The 21,935-nt window shown below is 34.3% G+C and overlaps 2 protein-coding genes across 2 annotated transcripts; one reads left to right on the top strand and one right to left on the bottom strand.

Annotated features, from left to right (window-relative positions):
- The first annotated feature begins 3,607 nt into the window (after nucleotides 1-3,607).
- On the top strand, nucleotides 3,608-8,419 carry LOC143619105 (serine/threonine-protein phosphatase PP2A-2 catalytic subunit-like). The gene is made up of 6 exons (XM_077091120.1): nucleotides 3,608-3,860; nucleotides 4,678-4,792; nucleotides 5,975-6,083; nucleotides 6,154-6,231; nucleotides 7,097-7,288; nucleotides 8,115-8,419. Exons 1-6 carry the CDS (start codon nucleotides 3,608-3,610, stop codon nucleotides 8,286-8,288), a joined length of 921 nt encoding a protein of 306 aa, XP_076947235.1. The 3' UTR covers nucleotides 8,289-8,419.
- A 78-nt stretch (nucleotides 8,420-8,497) lies between these two features.
- On the bottom strand, nucleotides 8,498-11,184 carry LOC143619161 (uncharacterized). Its single transcript, XM_077091163.1, has 4 exons — nucleotides 10,690-11,184; nucleotides 9,597-9,691; nucleotides 9,414-9,465; nucleotides 8,498-8,576 (listed from the first exon to the last, which is right to left on the bottom strand). Exons 1-4 carry the CDS (start codon nucleotides 11,136-11,138, stop codon nucleotides 8,498-8,500), a joined length of 675 nt encoding a protein of 224 aa, XP_076947278.1. The 5' UTR covers nucleotides 11,139-11,184.
- Nucleotides 11,185-21,935: the final 10,751 nt, after the last annotated feature.

Below are 21,935 nucleotides of genomic sequence, written 5' to 3'. Positions count from 1 at the left end.
ACATAGGTTTCTCGTTGGAACTGCACCTGTAATTCGTTCGTACGCAATAAGCGGTTAATCGCTTATTCGATAATTAAAAACTAAGGCATACCCGTTTGTATCACGAATGTCAAATGGTAATACCCGAAAACCGGAACAGGTTTTTCCAATACCCGAAAATGGGATTTTCAAACACCCGATCTATGCCCGAAATTACCCGAAAAATACCCCTAAAAAGTGAAACCCCTTAAAAAATCCAACCTATACCTGAAAAATACAGGGAAACCCCCCCCCCCTCGAAAAACCCCAAAAATAGGGTATTCAAATACCCAGTTTTAGAACACTTGGTTCTATACCCGACCCAAACCCGATAATAGGGTATGATTTTTTGAGGCAATGCCCAGACCTAAACCCGACTCGGTATTGCCAATACCTGATTTTTCGATATCCGGTCATACCCGAACTCGATTCCATACTCCGAGCTGGTTATTTGAAAAACCCGATTTATGCAACTATAGTGGTAGGTAATAGGCTTTGTCGTTTGATGCTAATTGTAACTAAATATTAACTTAAATCTAATCGTACAAAGTTTAATATGAAATACAAAATAAAGTTGTGGTGGCACATGTAACCGTGAGACAAGGAAGGGATGTCTTGGTCCATTTTGTGTGTTGATTAGTGGCAGAAATACAATTGGAAATGGATTTTTTTTTCTTAACCAGATGACAATTCAGGCTTCATAACCCAGGTATGCACATACCTTAGACAAGATTTTAACCATCCGATATTAGTTTAACGCTTGAGGATGTCGCCAATCTGTTTCTAAAAGAAACCGACAACCCGTAAAACCTACCGACCTGTTTATGTTTGAGAGCCCAATGATGTCCCTGTTAACGGCAATAAGATTTTTTTTGCTGAAAGTGGGCTTCAACCTTGTAATTGTAGAGTCACATAGTCTTATCCACCTCAGCTGGTACCTATGGACAAAATAGCCACCGAGGCACCGACACAAGTGAAAGTAGATACTTAGATGTTTAAAAAGAATATTTTACACTAAAAACAACAAACGGAAAGAGAGAAAAAAAAAGGAAACTTAAAATGTACAAGTGAGTTCTCGAGCTTCTCAATCTATTTATTTGACTTTTTTTCCAACACGTCCACTAAAACAAGAGTGGGCCAACTATATTAGATACACGAACACGAGTGTTCCGAGCTAATCACGGGTCGCCACATATCCAAATATGAGTGGATCCGGGTCTATGCATTTACAACCGACAGTATTACAGTTTACAATGTCTTCTGACAATGTTATTAAAAAATTAACACGTGATGAGTTATAATCGTATTTAACCACCGTCTTTCCAGCCGTATTTGAGTAAACCTTTGTCAAGAAAGAAAAAAAATACTATCCTATGCCGATAGCGCACATTAGCATTCATTTCATCGAAACTATTGACACGTGGAGACAATCATCATCAGATCAATTTTGACCCAAATTCATTCATCAGCATCTTGTGATTCAAAATTTCTTTCGGTTTCAATTTCTTTTATAATTATCTCGCTTGCATAGACATACACACACATCTATAGCTAATTTTTATACTATATTCAAGTAGGCTTAAATATAGTATAAAGAATAAATTAAGATTTTATACTAAAAACTCTTAATCATTATTACAAATAGAAAGAAAAAAAAGGAAAACTCTCTGCAATATCCATACAAGTTTTTGAATTCCTGACTCATTCTTCTCAAAACATCCACTTAAACACGAACGCAACTGACATTATTAAATAAGCGGACACGATGTTCATAGCTAATCAAATGTCATCATGTCTCCATATACGAATGGACCTGCCAATGCATTTACAACGCCCTCATGTTTGTATCGCTCCAACATTTATCGGATTCTTGAATATGTCAATATGACTTTATTCTTCTTAAAACATCCACTAAAATACTAACACTGTCGACAATATTAAATAAGTGTACACAGTGTTCAGAGCTAATCACATGCCATCAAGTCTCCAAATATGAACAAACCTGCCAGTGTATTTACAACACGCTCATGTTTATGCCGTTCCAACATTATTACAGACTTACAGTTACACGGTCTTTCAACAATTTTAGTAAAAAATGGACACATGACGAGTTTTAATCGGACTTTACCATCATCCACCATCTCCTCCGCTCATATTTGAGAAAAAAGAAAGGAGGAAACTTAAAATGCACATACGTGCTCTCAGATTTATCAATCTATCTGTTTAACTCTTTCCTTCCCAAAACGTCCACTAAAACAAAAGCAAACCAACAATCTTAGATATACTCAAACACCAGTGTTCAAAGCTAATCACGTATCGTCACGTGCCCAAACACAACCATACCCGCCTATGCATTTACATCCGACGACATTACATTCTACACCGTCTTTTGACAACGTTAGCAAAAAATGGACATGTGGCTCGCTTTAATTTGACGCGTCTAAGTTGACATTTTCAGAAAAAAAAAACAGAAAAATCAACATTGCTACCCTACACCGGCTGGCGCACGTTAGCATCATCATCATCATCATCATCATCATCATTTCATCGAAACTATCGACACGTGGATGCCATCATCATCGTCATGAATATCAAAATTTTGACTCCAAATTCATTCATCGGTGACTTGTTATTCAAGCTTTTCAGTTTCAATTTCTTCTGTATTCATCTCCATAGCATATACATACACATACATACATCTATATAGCTAATTTTACATTATTATTATTATTCTCTGCAAATTCGGCGTTATTATCAATTATCAAACCCTAGGTATTATGTCAAACGGCTGATTCGTTGTTCGCTATATATTTTTATGTGCAAATCGGCGTTTAGTTGAGACGAATTTGTTATCATCAAACCCTAGGTAATCACGTCTCTCGATTTGTACGGATTCAATTCGTTAATAAGCTCGGATTTGAAATGTTTATCGGTTAGAATTTTATAATATTTTGAAATCCGATCTTCAATTCAATCCGTGTGATATATTCGTACATGATATCGAAATGAAACCCTAGGTAATCAGGTTTTTGATTCGTACGGATTCAATTCGGTAATAAGCTCGTATATGAAGTGTTTATCGGTTAGAGTTTTGTAATGTTTTGAAATCCGATCTTCAATCCGCTGTAGGTATCAGGTTTCGATTCGTTCGTTCGTTCGGCTTGAATTCGATAATAATCAGATCATCGGTTCGGTCCGGTCCGCCTTTGATTTGTTCTGTGATTCCCGTTCCGTTGTTTTCATCTTCATCCGTTAGAATTTTGTGATGTTTTTGAACATGATATTGAAATGAAACCTTAGGTATTGCGTCTCATTCGTTCGGCTTGAAATTTGTTTATAATTTGGTTGATAATTAGAGTTCTGTAAACGTTAGAAATCCGGTAGTCGATCCGCAGTTGATTTGTTCCGTAATTCTCGTTCCGTGTGATATATTTGAACGTTATCGAAATGAAACTCTAGGTATTGCGTTTCGATTCGTTCGGATTGAATTCGATAATAAATTCGTTGATAAGTTCGTTGAAAAGGTGTTTATCGATTAGAATTGTGAGAATTTTGAGATTTGATTGGTGATTGGAAGAGTTGAAGGAGAATGCCGACGCATGCGGATGTGGATAGGCAGATAGAGCAGTTGATGGAGTGCAAGGCGTTGACGGAAGCGGGGGTGAAGACGCTTTGTGAACAAGCTAGGGCTATATTAGTGGAGGAGTATAATGTACAGCCGGTGAAGTGTCCGGTGACGGTTTGCGGTGATATTCATGGGCAGTTTTATGATCTGATTGAGTTGTTTAAGATCGGTGGGAGCACTCCTGATACGAATTATCTCTTCATGGGGGATTATGTTGGTGAGTTGTTGATTATTGTTTTGTTATTAAATATGGGGATTTTGTGATTGCGGTTGATAAGATGTTAGTATGGAAATTTCTTGAAGGTATAGACTGAAATGGAACTTGAAATCTAGAATGTAATTGATTACATTTGGTTTAGAAGTAGAAAATTAGGTTATGGAAGTAGATTTACATATAAATGAATCACATAATACTCATATATGTTTGTTTTAAAGTTAATAATTTTGCTTAAAACTATATGACAAGATTAGAAAAATCTTTTAGCATATTTTAAAAACTTCTAATGAACAAACGTAAACAAATAAACATTAACAAACATAAACGGACGTAGACGAATACATTAGCGAAAGTTCATGAACACAATTGAACGAACATGGCCTTTGTTCATGTTCGTTCATTCAGTTAACTGAACAAAATTTCTTGTTCATGCTCGTTCTATTATTAAACAAGTGAACATAAACAAACTTCCAACCAAACAGTTCAATGAACATTTGGTTTGTTTACAGCCCTAATTGGGATTGATTGCTTGTGAATCAATAATCAGATTTTCTTAGTTTTGCCAACCGTTTCTTTTATTTTGGAAGTTGATACCGTCAATGATGACGTACAATGGTGATTTTGGAAGTTGATATCGTCATTGTAGACGTACAATGGTGATTGTATAAGCATGATTACGTATTTCATTTGCATTTATGATTAACTGTCTTATATTTTGTGCCAGTGTGCCGCGTGTCAAATTGGTTTTTTTGTTCTGTCACATGTGAACAACTGAAATCGTTTGTTTGATATCATTCTGATCGTATTGCTACTGCAGATCGTGGGTATTATTCGGTGGAGACCGTGTCACTCTTAGTGGCTCTTAAAGTTCGTTACAGAGACAGACTTACTATTCTTAGAGGAAATCATGAGAGCCGGCAGATTACTCAAGTGTAAGACCTTTACTTTATTATTGTGCGCTCGCACGTGTGTGTAGTGATGAGTTCAGTGAGAATCACTAAACATTTGATAATCATTAGGACCATTTTATTCACTGTTGACTACCGAAGGCGCTGCGATATTTTGATGGTTCTACAAGAGAATACACAATAAGTACTAATGATTCAACAAACAGTGAATTCACAAGTGAACAAAATGGTTCTTAAATTTTTCATGGTTCTCGTTCGAACCCTTATTACAACATAAATAAACTTAAAAAATGACAATTGAGCAAGCTTCTTTCTTGGCGTAACGGCTAACTCATTGATCAAATTCAAATATCGTTCCTACTAAACATATTTTGACAGTGGATGTAGAATTGCAAAATGTAAAATGAAACAAGATATGAGGTCCAATTATCATATTGATTTTTCTTGTCTGTCGGTCTAATGCACTTGCTACCCACGAGAAGTTAGGGTTCGCACTAAAGTCATATTTACTAGGGGCTACCCTTTGAAGACCCAATTTTAGTATTTGTTGTTAAAAGTGTTTTTTGTCGTCTTGTATTCTTTTATGTTTGCACGTAATGTGGCGTAAATATACCGACAAATATAGTAGTGTTTTAAGAAGGTGAGAGCTATAAAAAGATAAAAGTACAGATACTTGAAAGTCAGTTGCCAACCTCTCGGAAGTCGGTCGACCGCTTTGTTTTGTTACTAGTTCGTTTCATTCATTAAAAAGTTAAGTCTTGATACTTTTTACTTATAGCAATACTCTATTTGAATAACTCATTTTAGTTATAACATGAAACTATTATGGCAAGAATAAAAGGAGATTTTGGTTGTATTTGAATAAGTTCTTATACTTGTACTGATACCATGGATATTTGACCTGGACATATTTAGTATTCTTGTCTGTTTGAAAAGTGGAAAGAATAAGGTTATATGAATAGTTATGTTACAGGACCACATGATTTTAGTGTATAACTTGATGCACTAAATGCAAAGATTCTTTTTAGTCTAAACATGGAACTTTCTCTATAATAGTAACGACATGTCACAGTGGTATTAAATAACAGTTTAATTTTTTATCAGCTTAATGAACTTTTATATAATTGCTTTTTATGGGCAGGATTCTCACTTTTGTTACCCTTTCTTATCTTTATTTATTATAATAATCCTTTATCTTCAACTCAGGTATGGTTTCTATGACGAATGTTTGAGAAAGTACGGAAACGCAAATGTTTGGAAGTATTTCACTGACCTTTTTGATTACCTGCCTCTTACAGCACTTATTGAGAGTCAGGTAAAAATGCATACGAATGACGTACATATTATGTTAACACTATTTAATTAATTTTGTTGATATATTATAGATCTTTTGCTTGCATGGAGGACTCTCACCATCTTTGGACACACTCGACAATATTCGATCCTTGGACCGCATTCAGGAGGTACATGAATGAATACACACAAATATACATGGTTGTTCAATATAAAACCATCTTTTAAGTAGAGAATTGCATATTTGCGTGTACCTTATAAACACCGGTATTGCTTCAAGTGTGATATACATAAGATGGTTATATAACCACATAATCCACTGTCTCTCCCATTATGTCTTACAAGCACTTCCTAGAGATGTTTACGTGGTTCGCTGCTTAAAATCGGTTGCGTATTGAGCACGTCCATATGTGTATGTATATATTTATGCAATCAAATATGTGTAAAATCTTAATTGGTTGATGATTGCCTTTAAACAAAAACAGACATTACTGTTCTCCAAATGTTGAAAAATACTTTCAAAGTGTTAACTATGTACAGTTATTTTTGCAAAAGGTTGGGGTGGCAACTCCCGACATGGCACAACCCTGGCGTGAAAATAAATGGATCAACGCACGTAACTCATTTAAGAAACATGTGGTGCTTGGTTTGGTTGTGGTTAAACGGGTCAACACGTTTAAACATGGAAATTAAAATTTGAAAAGTATAAATTCGACCAGCTAAGCAGTTTACGACCATTCACAACCTAATTTGTTTACAACCAGTTTACTCGACCAACCCGCCAAATCATTTGGCCAGTGTAGATAAACAGGCTACGTGGCCTGTGTTCAGGTTACATGGGTTGACCTTGAGTGCATCTAGGCTAGAATCTAGTTTTTCCACGTGTTTAACTAAAGGGTTGTGTTCAGGGTGGGTAATACCAACCCACCAACCGAATCCTTACATGAATTGCCATCCCTAGTTATTCTAATTATTTATTTTCTGACTGTTCCTTAAGTTTTAAACATCTTTTGTTGGACGATGCTGATTTTGTAGGTCCCACATGAAGGACCAATGTGTGACCTGTTATGGTCTGACCCAGATGACAGGTGCGGGTGGGGAATTTCACCTCGTGGGGCTGGCTATACGTTTGGACAAGATATCGCGAGCCATTTTAACCATACCAATGGGCTCACTCTCATCTCAAGGGCCCACCAGCTTGTCATGGAAGGTTTCAATTGGTGCCAGGTTTGTCACCCTGTATAATAATATAAAAAATATCATTTTAAATTTCTCTATTATCTTTAAGTTCATTATACTTCTATAATTGCTATGCAAATTTATCATTTGCATTTTGCGAGTACCGTTTCCAACATAAGACAAATGAAAAAGGTTTTGGGTTGTCATCTCTAAGCCGTTAAATTAACAGGTCTTGGTCAAGTTGACGGTAGACCCACCAACTTGACAACCGCTTTTAACCCATTATTGCAACCCACCAACCCTTTACAACTTGACTACAACCCATGTAAAGCCCTCAAACGGGTTGTGCTCGGGTTACATGCTTTTTAAGTAGGGGTGTCAATCATATCGGGTTGGCGGGTTGAAATTTTCAACCAGAACGCGACCTATACATTTATTTGTGTCAAAAACATCGTCCCTAACCCGCACATGCTTAAAATCATGTAACCCCAACATGACCCGTTAACCTATTTATCTAACGTGTCAAACGGGTTTGTGGGGTATTAATCAAGTCGTAAATGTGTTAATTGGGTTGGTGGGTTGTAAAAAAGTAGGTTAAACGGGTCAAAAATGAGTTACTGGTTCACCTGTTTAACTAAGCATGTTAGCGTGTTGACCTGTAACTAAACGGGTTAATCAAATCAACTCGAACACGACCTGTTTTCTTAATTGGTTATATATACCAGTCCGACTTTGGACTGCTTTTTAGTCCGTTAACATGCTTTTTCGAATCTGACCCGTTTTAAGCAAAACTTAAACCCAGCCCATGAATAAGTAAACGGGTCGAAATAGATGAAATAAGTTTGTGATATTGTTATATATATGAAATCATCAGGATAAGAATGTGGTGACTGTGTTTAGTGCTCCAAACTACTGTTATCGTTGCGGAAACATGGCTGCAATCCTTGAAATTGGCGAAAACATGGACCAAAACTTTCTTCAATTTGATCCGGCCCCGAAGCAGATCGAGCCCGACACAACCCGCAACACGCCAGATTATTTCTTATAAATATCATCAATCAATTGTTGAAATATTTTAACTTTTTTTATAACTAGGAAAAGAGTTTAAAAATTATGTTTTGATGTTATAGCTTAGATAATGGTGGATGTTGGGTTTCAGTTGTATAATGTTGTTTGGTATATTATCGACTTATCGTTGGCTCAAGCTGTTGAAAACGGTTAAACTGTTTTTGAGTTAGATTAGGCAGGGACCGGTTTCTATGCTGAGTTTGAACCCGCGTTGTTTGCAAGTAGCCAGCTCGTGGTTCGACGAGTTGGTTGTTTCCAAAGATCAAACCTGTTTATTACAAATGCCAAATTTACTTTTTTTTTTAATTTTTATTTATTTTTTGAAGATGTTTTATAAAAAATCTGACTCTATGGAGTTGTGGTATAATCATTTTATTTACCAAATAAAAAATTTTAAAGTATGACTGACCATGGAGTTATGGTATAATCATTTTATTTACCAAATTGAAGAAATTTATTTTTATTATTTAATAGTAGAGGTGCATAAAATGCCCGGTTCTAGAACCGATTGGCAACCATTTCCAATCCGTACCCGATTGTAGGATTTTGTTAGTCGCGGACCGTTAAGAACAAATACTTTAAAAGTTGGGACCATCAATAGCTAATTCGTTAGTTCAGACCAGTAGTGACCAAAAGTCAATAGTTTGGATTTAAAAACCAACATACCTATATAATATAACACTATTGCACAAATACACTACATGAATTTTTTTCATATATGCAATACATTACTATTGCACATCATCATCATCATCATCATCGTACTCAGTATATCCCACCAATAGCAATGCTATGGTAGGGTCTGAGGAGGGTAAGATGTAGACAGCCTTACCTCTATCCCATAGGGATAGAGAGGCTGCTTCCGGTGAGACCCCCGGCTCGATAGTAGTTTTGCATCAAGCCTTGGACATAAGGCACATAACACTCAATCATCGAGACACCGGCTGATCGATGCATGTGCCCTTGTCTTTCGGCTATCAACGCCACCACATGATGCCTGATTAACCTTCCGCCACTTTTAACGTTATTTTCACGAGATTAGTAAAATAACGTCAAAATTAGTGCAATTTTACTTTTGCCCACCCGAGGGTTCACACATATATACATTATATGCGCGCACCGCAAGCAGGGCCTACTTAATCGCTTCACATAAGAAACTGAAACAAAATAACAAGCTTTTTACGCATGCAACAAACATTTATAACTTATAGATCTATATATACAATAATTCAATATCTTGAGGTCAAAACTTAGACAGAGAACTGTATAATGAACTGTACAGTTGTACCTGCATCGCCTAGATCAATGAAAAACTGAAACACAGGGCCATTCCTCTCGCTCTTTACAACCGATTGAAACATCTTTTTAAGCCATAGTGGTGTTCTGTGAGTGAAAAGAAACACCGAGATATATATAGAGAAAGACTCTAGAAACAAAATTTAAAGAAAACACAAGACTTTAAGAAAAAACCTCAAATAATCTACAATGTTTCACTGGTTTGCAAAACCCTAACTGATCCTCAATGTTCAACATTATGTGCTAATATAGTTTTGCTAATTGCTATTGGGAAAGAAATGTACATGATTAAACAAATATCACATTGTTTCTATCAACTCTTCTTCAAACCCTAATTAATCTTCAATATTTATACTACGTGCTAACAAGGTTTTAGCTACTTGCTCTACCATACGAATGTACATAATTAAGCAGTATCACACTGTTTCAATCAACTCCTTTGGTCATAACCCTTACATATTGTATATCTTAGATTTATCAGAAAGCACATAGTGTAATTTCATCTATATTTGAGCAGTAACCGTACTGTTAACCAAAACTGTAATGAACCAAAAATCTGTTATCCTTTTTTTTGTAGCCTTAGTCAAGCGTAACTAACCGAACCGAACCCAAAGTAACCAGAAACTGATTTACCAATAATCAATTATCGGGTTTTTCGTCCCCTTGGTTAAGCGAAATTAACCGACCTTACATATTAATACTTTCATATATATTTAGCTTTTATACCTCCATTTCATGTATTACTTGTTTTATATTTCCATTTCATGTATTTATGCCTCCATTTTTATGTATTTATGCATCCATTTCATGTATTTATACCTTCATTTCATGAATTTCTAAAAAAAATTTAGCCGAAGTTTAGTTTTGCCGATTAACCGTAACTAACCTAACCGAATAAACCGAACCGATTATTAATTAACCGAAAACCGATTGGTTAATAAAATAGATTAACCAATGACTTCGGTTTCAGTTGAAGCTAATAACCGAACCGAACCGTGCACACTCGTAATTTCATCAGTCTACACATAAAATCTTAAACCCTAACACACCATAAGTAAAACACCACCTAATTCAACTAACCATACCTTTTCGATATAAACGGAATATTAAACTGAGTCGAAACCACCATGAGACCAGTACCAGACAAGTCACACATACTAAACACCTGACCTACAAACGCCGGACCGCCTCCGTTACCGGTAGAACTCAAATTCGAAACCCTAACAGTCGACGGAAACCCTGAGCTGGTTGACTCCGACGACATATTAATATTATTATTAATATTATTATTATTAACCGGTGAAGATATAACCGGATGACACGTGGATGAAGAAAACGAGTCCGTATTAATATTAATATTATTGTTATTAAACGAAGGGTAATTGCGTAATTTAGAAGGTGAATTGGATGTGTTTGGGAAATTAGGGTTGAGAATGGAGGATATGTTTGTGGCGGTTGAGTTGATGAAGTGAGAGACGGTGGTTATGAAGTGGTGGTGTGGTGGTTGATGACGGTGGTCGGTGGTGGAGTCCATCGGAAATGATAGATGTCGCCGGTGGTTGGTGGTGGAGTGCAGTGGATGATTTATCTTCTTCACTGTTTTTAAGTTTTCCGACGAAAGAAGTGGTTATTATTATTACTATTGCACATATGTAATAAAAAAAGTCGATATATTACATACGCGCACAACATATAAGATGGATGTATTGAAAACAATTTTGAAAATATTTAAATATATAAAATAAAAATATTTATTTATTAGTTCTCTATTTTTCTCTTTAATAAGTATTTTTCTACTGATCATACCCTTTTACTATTTAGGCATATTTGATTAATTTATATGTAGTTTTTTTTTTTATTTTAATTTATGTAATCATGCTAAGTTTTAGGCACCGAAACGTTATTTCATTTTATGATTACTATTTTTTGTTTTTTTAACAGTTAAATTCCTATTCTTGTCCTACATCAATATTACACTATCTTTTCTCAGGTTTAAACTTGAGACCTTTCTTCTAAGAGACACATGTCTCTGTCAGGTGAGCTAGCCCCACATTAAAATATTAAATCATTCATTATTCTTATTTTTATACGTTCTACATTATTTTGGCCAAGGGTGAAGCTCTTTGGGGATTCAGGATGGCCCCGGTTACTGCCGTTTTTCGGTTAGTAGGGTAAATTCATAATTTTTCTTGAAAATTTTTATAAGTATTCACCGCGGTCACCCCCAAGGTATTTTTCCAAAAAGCTACGGTCACCACTGATTTTTTTATATATATAATACCCCGTCGTTTGATTTTTTTTATAAAACATCGTAATTTTTATAAACAAAAGTTACAAAATAGTAGTTGAATAGTAAAACCTTTGTTTTTATAAAGCTCAAAATTGGAGGGGCTATTTATAAAAATAAAAACTTGTTTAAACAACAACATAAAAAAACGGGGATTGATTAGAGTTTGAATTTTGGAAACTAATAGACCAGTTACCTCACCTCACCTCACCTCATCTGCGCCCCTGTTCCCACCGGAGACCACCAGCCATTGCCATCTGCCGCGTCCACCGCCTACTGCCCATTGCCATAAATATATATACATATATATACACACACATATATATATTTGTCATATTATTTGATTCTACCTGAACCAAATCACCGATACAAACCGAATCTTCGACCTGAAAATTTTTGAATCCATGACTTTGATCACCATCGTGACAAAACCCAAGCTTCACCACTGTTGTTGGCTATATATAGTAAAATAAGTGCCACAAACAATAATTTAAAAACTTGAAGTAGTTGACTTACCATTTTCAAGAAAATGATCAATGAGATATGATTCACGTTACGCTATTTTTTAACTATTTTTTGTACATCAAGATTAAATACAATAATATCAATCACAACCATAAACCATATGAGTGTATCACGACCTCCAAAGTGTATCAATTCAAGCCCAATTGTAATAATTTAAGCAGTATAATGTCACTGCATACGGTATCAGTTGTATTAGTTAGTTGGAGTTTGGTCTTCCGGTTCAATGACAGGTAATAGTTAAAACTTGAGATCTTTTGATCTTAGGTTTGAAACCTGAATCAAGAGAGAATGTTTCTTTTTTGATAGTGTTTCTGGGTGACCTAAAGCGTTAAAATCAATATGGACGATTGACATCACGTATAGTCAATGTCATATCCAGAACCGATAATCATATGACTTGTATTTCATTTTATGATTGCCATTCTTACTTTATTGCAGGACTGTCTCCGAGGATTTAAATACCTCGGCCGAGTTGAAATAAGAAGACCCATAGCCCTAACGAGTAATGGAAATATAAGATATTTTTTAAGCGACGCTAAATGTTACAGCAATAAACATAAAAAAAATATATTATAAAATCAAACATTGTAATAGCTAATGCCTACTCGATGATTTGTGAAGCTCCTTATCACATTTTAAAAAAAAGAAGCAGCATACCATGGTCCTTGGTGGCTGGCTTGGTCAACCATGGAGGAGCCTAGTGGTCAACGACAAACCAACAATGGTGGTCGCCTAGATTGGCCATTGTTTAACATTCGCAAAGAAGGAAGAAGCCAAAGAAGAATTTCAATCGTCCTCTACTTCTTTTATTTTGCATTTGATTTTTATTTTATTTTTAGTTTTTAGTTTGGGTCAAATAATTCAAACTTGATTAAATAGATAATGGATAAAAAAAAGTTTCGGGCTCAATAATTATAAGGTGCTAAAGATTAAATCATATTTTAAAAGTTTTATATTTTTATATGCATATATAAAATATATATATAAAAAATTTTGCCCCACCAAAAATTGCGTGCCAGCGGCTGACGGTCTGATCGCCACTACCCCAGCCGGCCTGATTTTTTGCATATTTTATGTATTTATAAAATTTTAAATAATAATATTTTTAAAATCCGGTCCGACGATCCTATGAGTAGACCATAAATTATACTGCTAGACTAGTTATCCGGTCCGATACTAAAAATAAAAATATTGCATATATGATTTTATGAATAAAAAGATGGTCTAGAAGGAAAACTACACGTGTAGATCAAACACCTAATGTTAGTATTATATTAATGATATATGAATTATAGGCTAACACATGATTCATGGACATTTTAATAGGGATTTAGATTGGCTCCCTAAGCATTATAGAGCTAATGAAGATAATTTTATAATTTGAAGAGGATATTGGACTATTACTCGATTATACGTTGAGAATTCTGATATCTTTATTTAAGGAAAATTTAATTTCTGATATCTTTCTCTCTTTTTAACCCTAATTTCTTTCTCTTTCGACTTCCCTAACCGGAATTGCCAACCTGAGGTGATGGTGACGGTGTAGCCGAGCTACCCAAATGTTTGAAACCGTAAAATCACTAACAATTTTATTGTTTACAACTTGATCTATTGAACCCGTGTTGAGTAATATGTTTAAACGGGTTGACTCAAAACATGTAAGCTGTAGAGTTTTAATATAGGTAAAAACACTTCCACCCTCTAGTGTTTTCTTTTACTTTTTTTTTGAATTTTGAAAATAATCTACATATTAAATATGTTTACTGAGACTGTATTACGAAAGTATGAGTATATTTATAGTGAAGTTATTTTATTTAAGATGCTCTAAGCATTTATGTATGGTTTGGGTCGCCTCCAACCTTCATTTAAAAAGGCGTACATGAGATGCGAGGCACTAAAAAGAACACATCAAGCACAAAAAGCCTCGCCAAATTGATCAATATTAGTGTGGATAAGAGGTTTATAAGTAAAAACAACTAAAGGGGTGATGAAATTATGAAGCGTTTACATGATAAATAGGTTGAAATGTAAAACAAACTACATGACGCGATTTTGGTTGTAAAAAAGATTATCTAGTGGTACATATTGCATAGACGCGTAACATGCCTCATGTACGTGCCTCAACGCTTTTTGAAAACCAAGAATCAAACCTGCGCAACCTGTTTAATCCGTTTTTTACTCTTTGGACCCGTTAGATACAAAGTGACTCATATTAAGACATTTGTACTTCACATGTAATTAATTGAAATCGTTGAACTCGATTGAGCCGACTATGAGGTAGGGCCGGGTGGTCGACGGACCCCGGCCCAACATCCCGATAGGCGTGAACTTTTTTAATTATTAATTATATATATATATTGAAAAAAAATGTATTCTTAATGTTTAAACCCAATTACTCAACTCATATAAGGTCTAAATTATTTTTCGCTTTCGGCCTAAAAGATATTACGATTCTCGGAGACGGCCCTGAAACTCGAATATGATGACCCAAATGAGAGAATTCCAGTGTTTTGTTTAATATATAGGATACATTGCTAAAGAAACATGATTGATTGTTTCTCTAGAACAACTTTTAAACTATAGAAAAAAGAATCTTGTCCTTAGGCACCCCTAAGTTATGAACTACAATATAAATGGAATAAAAGATAGGTTTGTAAATCAGAACATCATTTAGCTTTTGCTTTGCTTCCTTACTCTAAAAGATCCAAAGGTAAAAATTATTAGTAAGAGCTTTGGAATAAGCTTGTGTCATTAGTCTGGGTGCTGTGGACGAGTGTTAGCTAATGAAAAGTATCATCATATCACTGTTATGTATGTGAAGGGGGCTAACTAACTAAGCTCTAAAATGAATGTAATGATTTAACCTAAAAACAATTATCTTTTAATCATGCCCTACTTGCGGTGCTCGCATATAATGTATATATATGTGGGCCCTTGGGTGGGCAAAAGTGAAATTACACTAATTTTGACGTTATTTTACTAATTTCGTGAAAATAGCGTTAAAAGTGGCGGAAGGTTAATCAGGCATCATGTGGTGGCGTTGATAGCCGAAAGACAAGGGTACATGCACCAATCGGTGTCCTGCTGGTTGAGTGTAATGTGCCTTATGTCCAAGGTTTGATGCAAAACTACTTTCGAGTCGGGGGTCTCACTGGAAGCAGCCTCTCTATTCCCATGGGGTAGAGGTAAGACTGTCTACATCTTACCCTCCTTAGACCCTACCATAGCTTTGCTATTGGTGGGATATACTGAGTACGATGATGACGACGACGACGACAATTATCTTTTAATCGTTTCTAATAAAAATGTGAGTGAAGGTGTTTATAATTTATGTTGGTATGAACACTCATATATTTAACAATTATTTTATTTTTTTCACTTTTGTTGGTTTAGTTTGTCAATGTGACAACTCAATAGCACTCCATAGTCCATTATGGATCGAATCAGGTACTACACTTTTTTCCTGTGTCATATTATACTACTACATTCTTTTAAAGTATTGATTAATTAAGATAAATAATAATAATAATAATAAATAAATAAATAAATAAATAAATAAAAACGAATTAATACAAATAGCAAATATGATTAATTTATATAAAGTCCCCGAACTTATTACAACTGGTTAGTTGATTAAAACTATTAAATGAATTGAAAGATAGACCATATTAATAATAAATAACTTTACTATGACATTACATTAAAATTGAGCTAATAAAAAGAAAGTAAAAAATACCATGTGAATATGTGATGCAACAAATTAGCATATCACATGAGAGTCATGCCAACAATGTAAACCACCTTTCGTCACCAGTTTATAAAAACCACCTTTTACTGACTAGTAAAAGAAATGGTAAAGGCAAAGCCTTTAAATAATTTGGGTTGAAAGAATTTGAAAGATCTTGAGTTTACGTCTCACTTGCTCTCGTAGACAACAAAAAATAAAAAGAAATTTGGTGTTTACAAAAAAGAAAAGTAAAACCATTATAAGAAACATGATAAACACGCAATAAGTATAAGTCACATGCTATTTTGTAACATTTACTTAAAAGAAATATATAAGAAATTTTGCAAATTACCCAAACTACCTTCCCCTTCTTATATGAACCAAAAGGGTAACCGAAAAAAACCGAAACCAAAAGCGAAAACCAAAAACCAAAACAATATGGATACGTAAGGGCATGTATTTAGGTTTGCGACCGAGTATGCAATTACTTTTTAGAGAATTTATGGGTTTGAGATACCCATTTGATTACCTAAACTCGTTTACCATATCAAAACTAATTATACTAATGCATTATATAATATTGAAAAACATATATAATGCATTAGTAACTTTTTTAAATCGTTTTTTATGTAAGTTTAAGATTAAGTTTCAACTAATGGAAGTCTCAACATTAGTAACTTTTAAACGTATAAACCATAGACGCGTATACTACCAAACTCAATAGGTCGTGTAACACATGAGTATCAAACATAATATTATAATTGAACATTTGAACATGATATGCCAAAACCTAACCATTAGAAGTGTGTTCCTTTCCCATTCACATGCATTTCTAAACATAAAGAAAGAACCAATTAAGTAAAGGATTCTACCTATTCATTCTCCGATCAATTAATCTTCTAGCATTAATTTTCAAACAAATGGGAATAATTCCCACTTTTTTCTTTTCTTTTCTTTTTTTTTTGTTTTCTTTTAATATACAAAATTTCCCATCCACAAAATTATATAAATGACCTTGTGGGTATCAAGTTATATCACCCAACTTCACACTTTAGGATTTCTTTTTGAATATTTGATTTTCCAAAGCAAGTATATAAATGCCCATATGAGTTGATTGATATCAGTCATATTCACTTCAAATATGGCAATTGATTCTAGCCAAAAGAAAAGATCTTCATGTGAGAAGTTCATGCAAATGGTGAGAAACATCCTAAAGCTCTCATCTTTTCCCATACCACAAGCTAATGTTACATCAAGTAGTTCTCAGTCTCCGTCACAAAGGCATCACGCGGTGGAGAAAAAACCAAAAAAACAGAAACCGGAAAGAGGAAACAACATACGTGTGGGTGGTTCAGATGGAAGAGGAAGCTCGTCTTTTATAAAGATCCAAGGAATCGACCAGCAAGACATGGAGAGAGCACATGACATGCAAAAGAGTGAGCTAGCAGATTCAGTCACAAATCTTATGGTTTCGGATTATATTAAGAGGTTTCATGAGAGGAATATGCGTGACAATTATATTGATGATGCCTCCACCACTACCATTGTCGTTGCAGCCACAACTACACTTCCATCAAAATAGGTTGCTATTCAAGTAGTTTTACCATCGTTTAAATGTTCTTTGAAATTATAGAAGGCTTTTCTTCCTTTTATTTTAGTAAGATTAACTAATATGACAATCATTTACAACGAAATAGAAGACAAACGGGTAACAAATTGCCATTTTAAAATACGAGAGTTGCTTTTTTATTTTTTTGTTTCTGCTTAGGTGGAATGTGAAAATCTAATTGAATTTACATGTCAAGTTAATAAAATTTATTCATACACCATAAACGTCTATTTTAAATTCCTCTAAGATATAGAGCCTCATTTGATTTGACAAAGGCAATCTAAACCTGGATTTATTGCGTACTTTATTATAAAAGATATCAAGAACTTTGGGTTAAACGATTGAATCAACTTTAGGGTTTATTAGACCACACGTATTGACATAGTTGCGGGAGGAAAACGAGCTCCACAACTAATTACCCACCCCCTAGTTTTCACCTTAGTTTTGGGTCGGTTTGTTATGCACACAACGGAGGTGGGGGAGTGGTTGACCAATCAAAAGTTTTTAATTTTTATTTTATATTTTATCTATATTAAAAAGTTAAAAAAATAATAATTATGCAATGATTGAAAGGGCAAAACTCTTCGTTGCTGACTGGAATGTCACGTCCCCCTCTCCCTTATATGCTTAGTTACCACTATGATTAGTCTTAGAAAGAAGAAGGCGGGTTATTGAATGAATAAAAGCATATTATAATATAATCAACCCATATTATTTTGTGTTAAACAACTAGCCCTATGTTTTTAGTTTTGTTATAAATGTAGAAATATAATATGGCACAGGAAAAAAGTGTAGTACCTGATTCAAAATTTCTAATAATGGGCTATGGAGTAATATTGAGTTGTCACGTTGACAAACTAAACCAAGAAAAGTAAATAAAAAAATAAAATAAAATAAAATACAGGGCCGAGCCTCAATCCTCTTTCTTTTGTGTTTGGGCTATATGCATACAAGATAGTGGCTAGAGTCACTGCTTGGACTGACGTTTAATTTTGTGGGCCTCGGTTTTTATTTTCAATTTTTCATCGGTTGGGGCGTCTCTTATGAGACTAACTTTTTAAGAGCGGAGGATGATGTAGGAGCACTGTTGCAAAAATCTCGATTAGGTGCCGATTAATCCTTGATTAATTGCTGGTCCTTACTTCACTGATTTTAGGCTAATCGACAAATTAAATAGTCAACGGTCAAATTCGGTCAAAATCAGGATTAATCGGCTTTTTTTGATGATGTTCTAGCCAAAATCAGCGGTTTCCAACAAGATTCCAGCAAAAATCAGCAATTTTCAGCGAGATTCCAGCCAATTAATCTTGATTATATATAAAACCAAAAATTAAACATTAAAGTCCGATCCTATTAATCTTGATTAATCGATAGTCCTCACCCCACCGTCCGACTGATGATTTTTACAACATTGTGTAGGAGTATGCACAAGCACCCATGATAGGCTAGTGAGTTGTGTGTAATCGGGTTGGACCCAACGAGAGAACCAAGTGAAGCATTGCGACACGGTAGTAGGCCATGCGGGCTGCAGCTGTCGAGATTGGCAGCAAAGGGCTAACGCTAAGCAAGGAGCAAAAGAGTTGAAGATTTTCATAATCTTTTATCAATTTATCAAACTACATAAAATTTAATTTCCTACTTTATCTTACTTATTTCTTGTTTGAACTATAACATTTTCTAAAGATAGGATATTGGGTTTTTGAGTTATGCGTGGAGGCTCGATTGGAATTGGACCTAGTTCGTTTAGAAGACAAAAAAGTGGCAACGAATTAAAGGACTAGGTGGTCCGGTTCTAATTTATTTCTAGCTTGTATATGTTTTTCTTGTAGAACAAGAATTGTAACCCTAGTTTGTAATTTAGACAAACGTCTTTGCACATGTAATTCGTCATCATGAGTGGTGAGAGGCATAAAACAATGAAAATACTAGTTGCAACCCCTAGACATAGGTTTCTCGTTGGAACTGAACCTCGTAAAATCCTTGTGTTTTTGTGTTAGTTTATTTTCTATGTTTGATTGTGGATTGTGTGTTGTTGCTTCAACGTATAGATACCCTGACAAGGTTTTGGTTTTTTTGTTAGTATCGAAGAACTCCGGTTAGTATTGAAGATTAAAGTTAATACAAAATAGGGTGTATACCAAAGAAAATGATCTTGATATGCTATTAGGAAGGAGATGAACCACATGCTTAAGTATAAACTAACGAATCAATGAGTTAAGATATATTATCCCGTTTTTGTATACCATACTTGATCTCATGTACTCTTAACGAGTTGATATATGTTATTTTGTTACATTGTACGTACAAGTTTTCAGGTAAGTAAAAAAAACAAGACACGCAATTAGGATAGCAAAATTAAGCTCGTTTATGATAGATCTTGGAAAACTTTATGAACCCTACACATTTATATAAATTTATGTTTTCAAACTTGTCAAAACAATATATAATTAACCATACAAATCTTTCAATAAACATCCCCTAATTTAATCTCATAATCAACTAGCATCCCATATCTAACTAATCCAAACTTAATTTATAAAAATATAAATTACATATATAAACACTCATCATGTTATTATAATCACAACACTCCAAACAATGAAATTACATTAAAATTGGCCTACATAAGAAAAGGTAAAACAACTATCATGTGATGAACAAATTAGCATATCACATTAGCGTCACGCCAACAATATAAACCATCTTTACTAAAGGAAAATATTAGAAATATTGGAAATTACTTGAACCACCTCCCCTTTTTATGTGAACTGAAACTCAGAAAGGGCAACTAAAAAAAAAAACTGAAACCGAAACCGAAAACCAAAACATTTGGATGAGGGCTTGTATTCATGTTTGCGACCGAGAATGTTGAAACCAAAAACTATTTATACTAATGCATTATCAAATATTAAAAAAATATAACAAGTAGTATGATGAAATTGTTAAAAGATGGAACTATTTACAATTAAAAGAGTAGTTGAATGTTCTATATTTAAAATCATTTTTATATAAGTTTAAGATTAAGTTTCGACTAATGGAAGTCTCAACATTAGTAACTTTTAAACGTATAAACCATAGACAAGTATACTAGCGAACCCGATAGTTAATGCAACGCATGGGTATCAAACATAACTTTATTGTTCAATATGATATGGGAACATCCCATCCATCAAGTATTAGTTAAGAAGTGTGTTCCTTTCCCATTCACATTCACATTCACATTCACATGCATTTCACAACATAAAGAAAGAACCAATTAAGTAAAGGATTCTACATTCTCCTATCAATTAATCTTCTATAGCATCAATTTTCAAACAAATGGGAATAATTCCCGCTTTTTTTGTTTCTTTTTATATACAAAACTTTCCAAACACAAATTACAAAAATAGCCATGTGGGTATCAATCTATATTACTCAAGTTCACACTTCAGAGTTTCTTTTAATATATTAGATTTCTCAAGACAAAGTATGTATATAAATGGCCATATGAGTTGATTTATATAAGTCAAAAATTCACTTCAAATATGGCAATTGATGCTAGCCAAAAGAAAAGATCTTCATGTGAGAAGTTCATGCAAATAGTGAAAAGCATCTTAAAGCTCTCATCATTTCCCTTGCCAAGAACTAATGGTAGATCAAGTAGCTCTCCGTCTCGGCCACATAGACATCACCCGGTGGTGAAATAGCGGAAAACACAAACACCAGAAAGAGGAAACAACATCCATGTGGGTGGTTCAGATGGAAGAGGAAGCTCGTCTTTCATAAAGATTCAAGGAATCGACCAACACAACATGGGGAGAGCACATGATACGCAATCAAGTGAGGTAAGAGATTCGATTACAAATCTTTTGGTTTTGGACTACATTAAAAGGTTTCATGAGAGGAACATGCGTAACTATTACATTGGTGATGCCTCCACCATTACCACTATCATCCCAGCCACCACTACACTTTCATCAAAATAGTTTGCTATTCAAGTTATTGTAATTTGTTTTTTTGAAATGTGTGTTTGTCTTATGAATGTTATTATCGTTTAACTATTGTTTGAAATTACAGAATTTTTTTTTTTCTTTTCGTAAGTTATATTAAGATCGCAATAATTTACATCGGAATAGAAAGCAAGCTGACAACAAGCTGCTTTAAAATAATAAAAAAAAAAATACTAGAGTTGCATTTTTTTTGG

Source organism: Bidens hawaiensis, unplaced genomic scaffold (assembly GCF_021521415.1).
Source record: "Bidens hawaiensis isolate Kalapana, Puna unplaced genomic scaffold, B.hawaiensis_p1.1 tig00002414_1, whole genome shotgun sequence".
NCBI classification, from domain to species: Eukaryota; Viridiplantae; Streptophyta; class Magnoliopsida; order Asterales; family Asteraceae; genus Bidens; species Bidens hawaiensis.
Note: the sequence above shows the minus strand (reverse complement) of the source record. Positions and strands in the feature narration are given on the sequence as shown.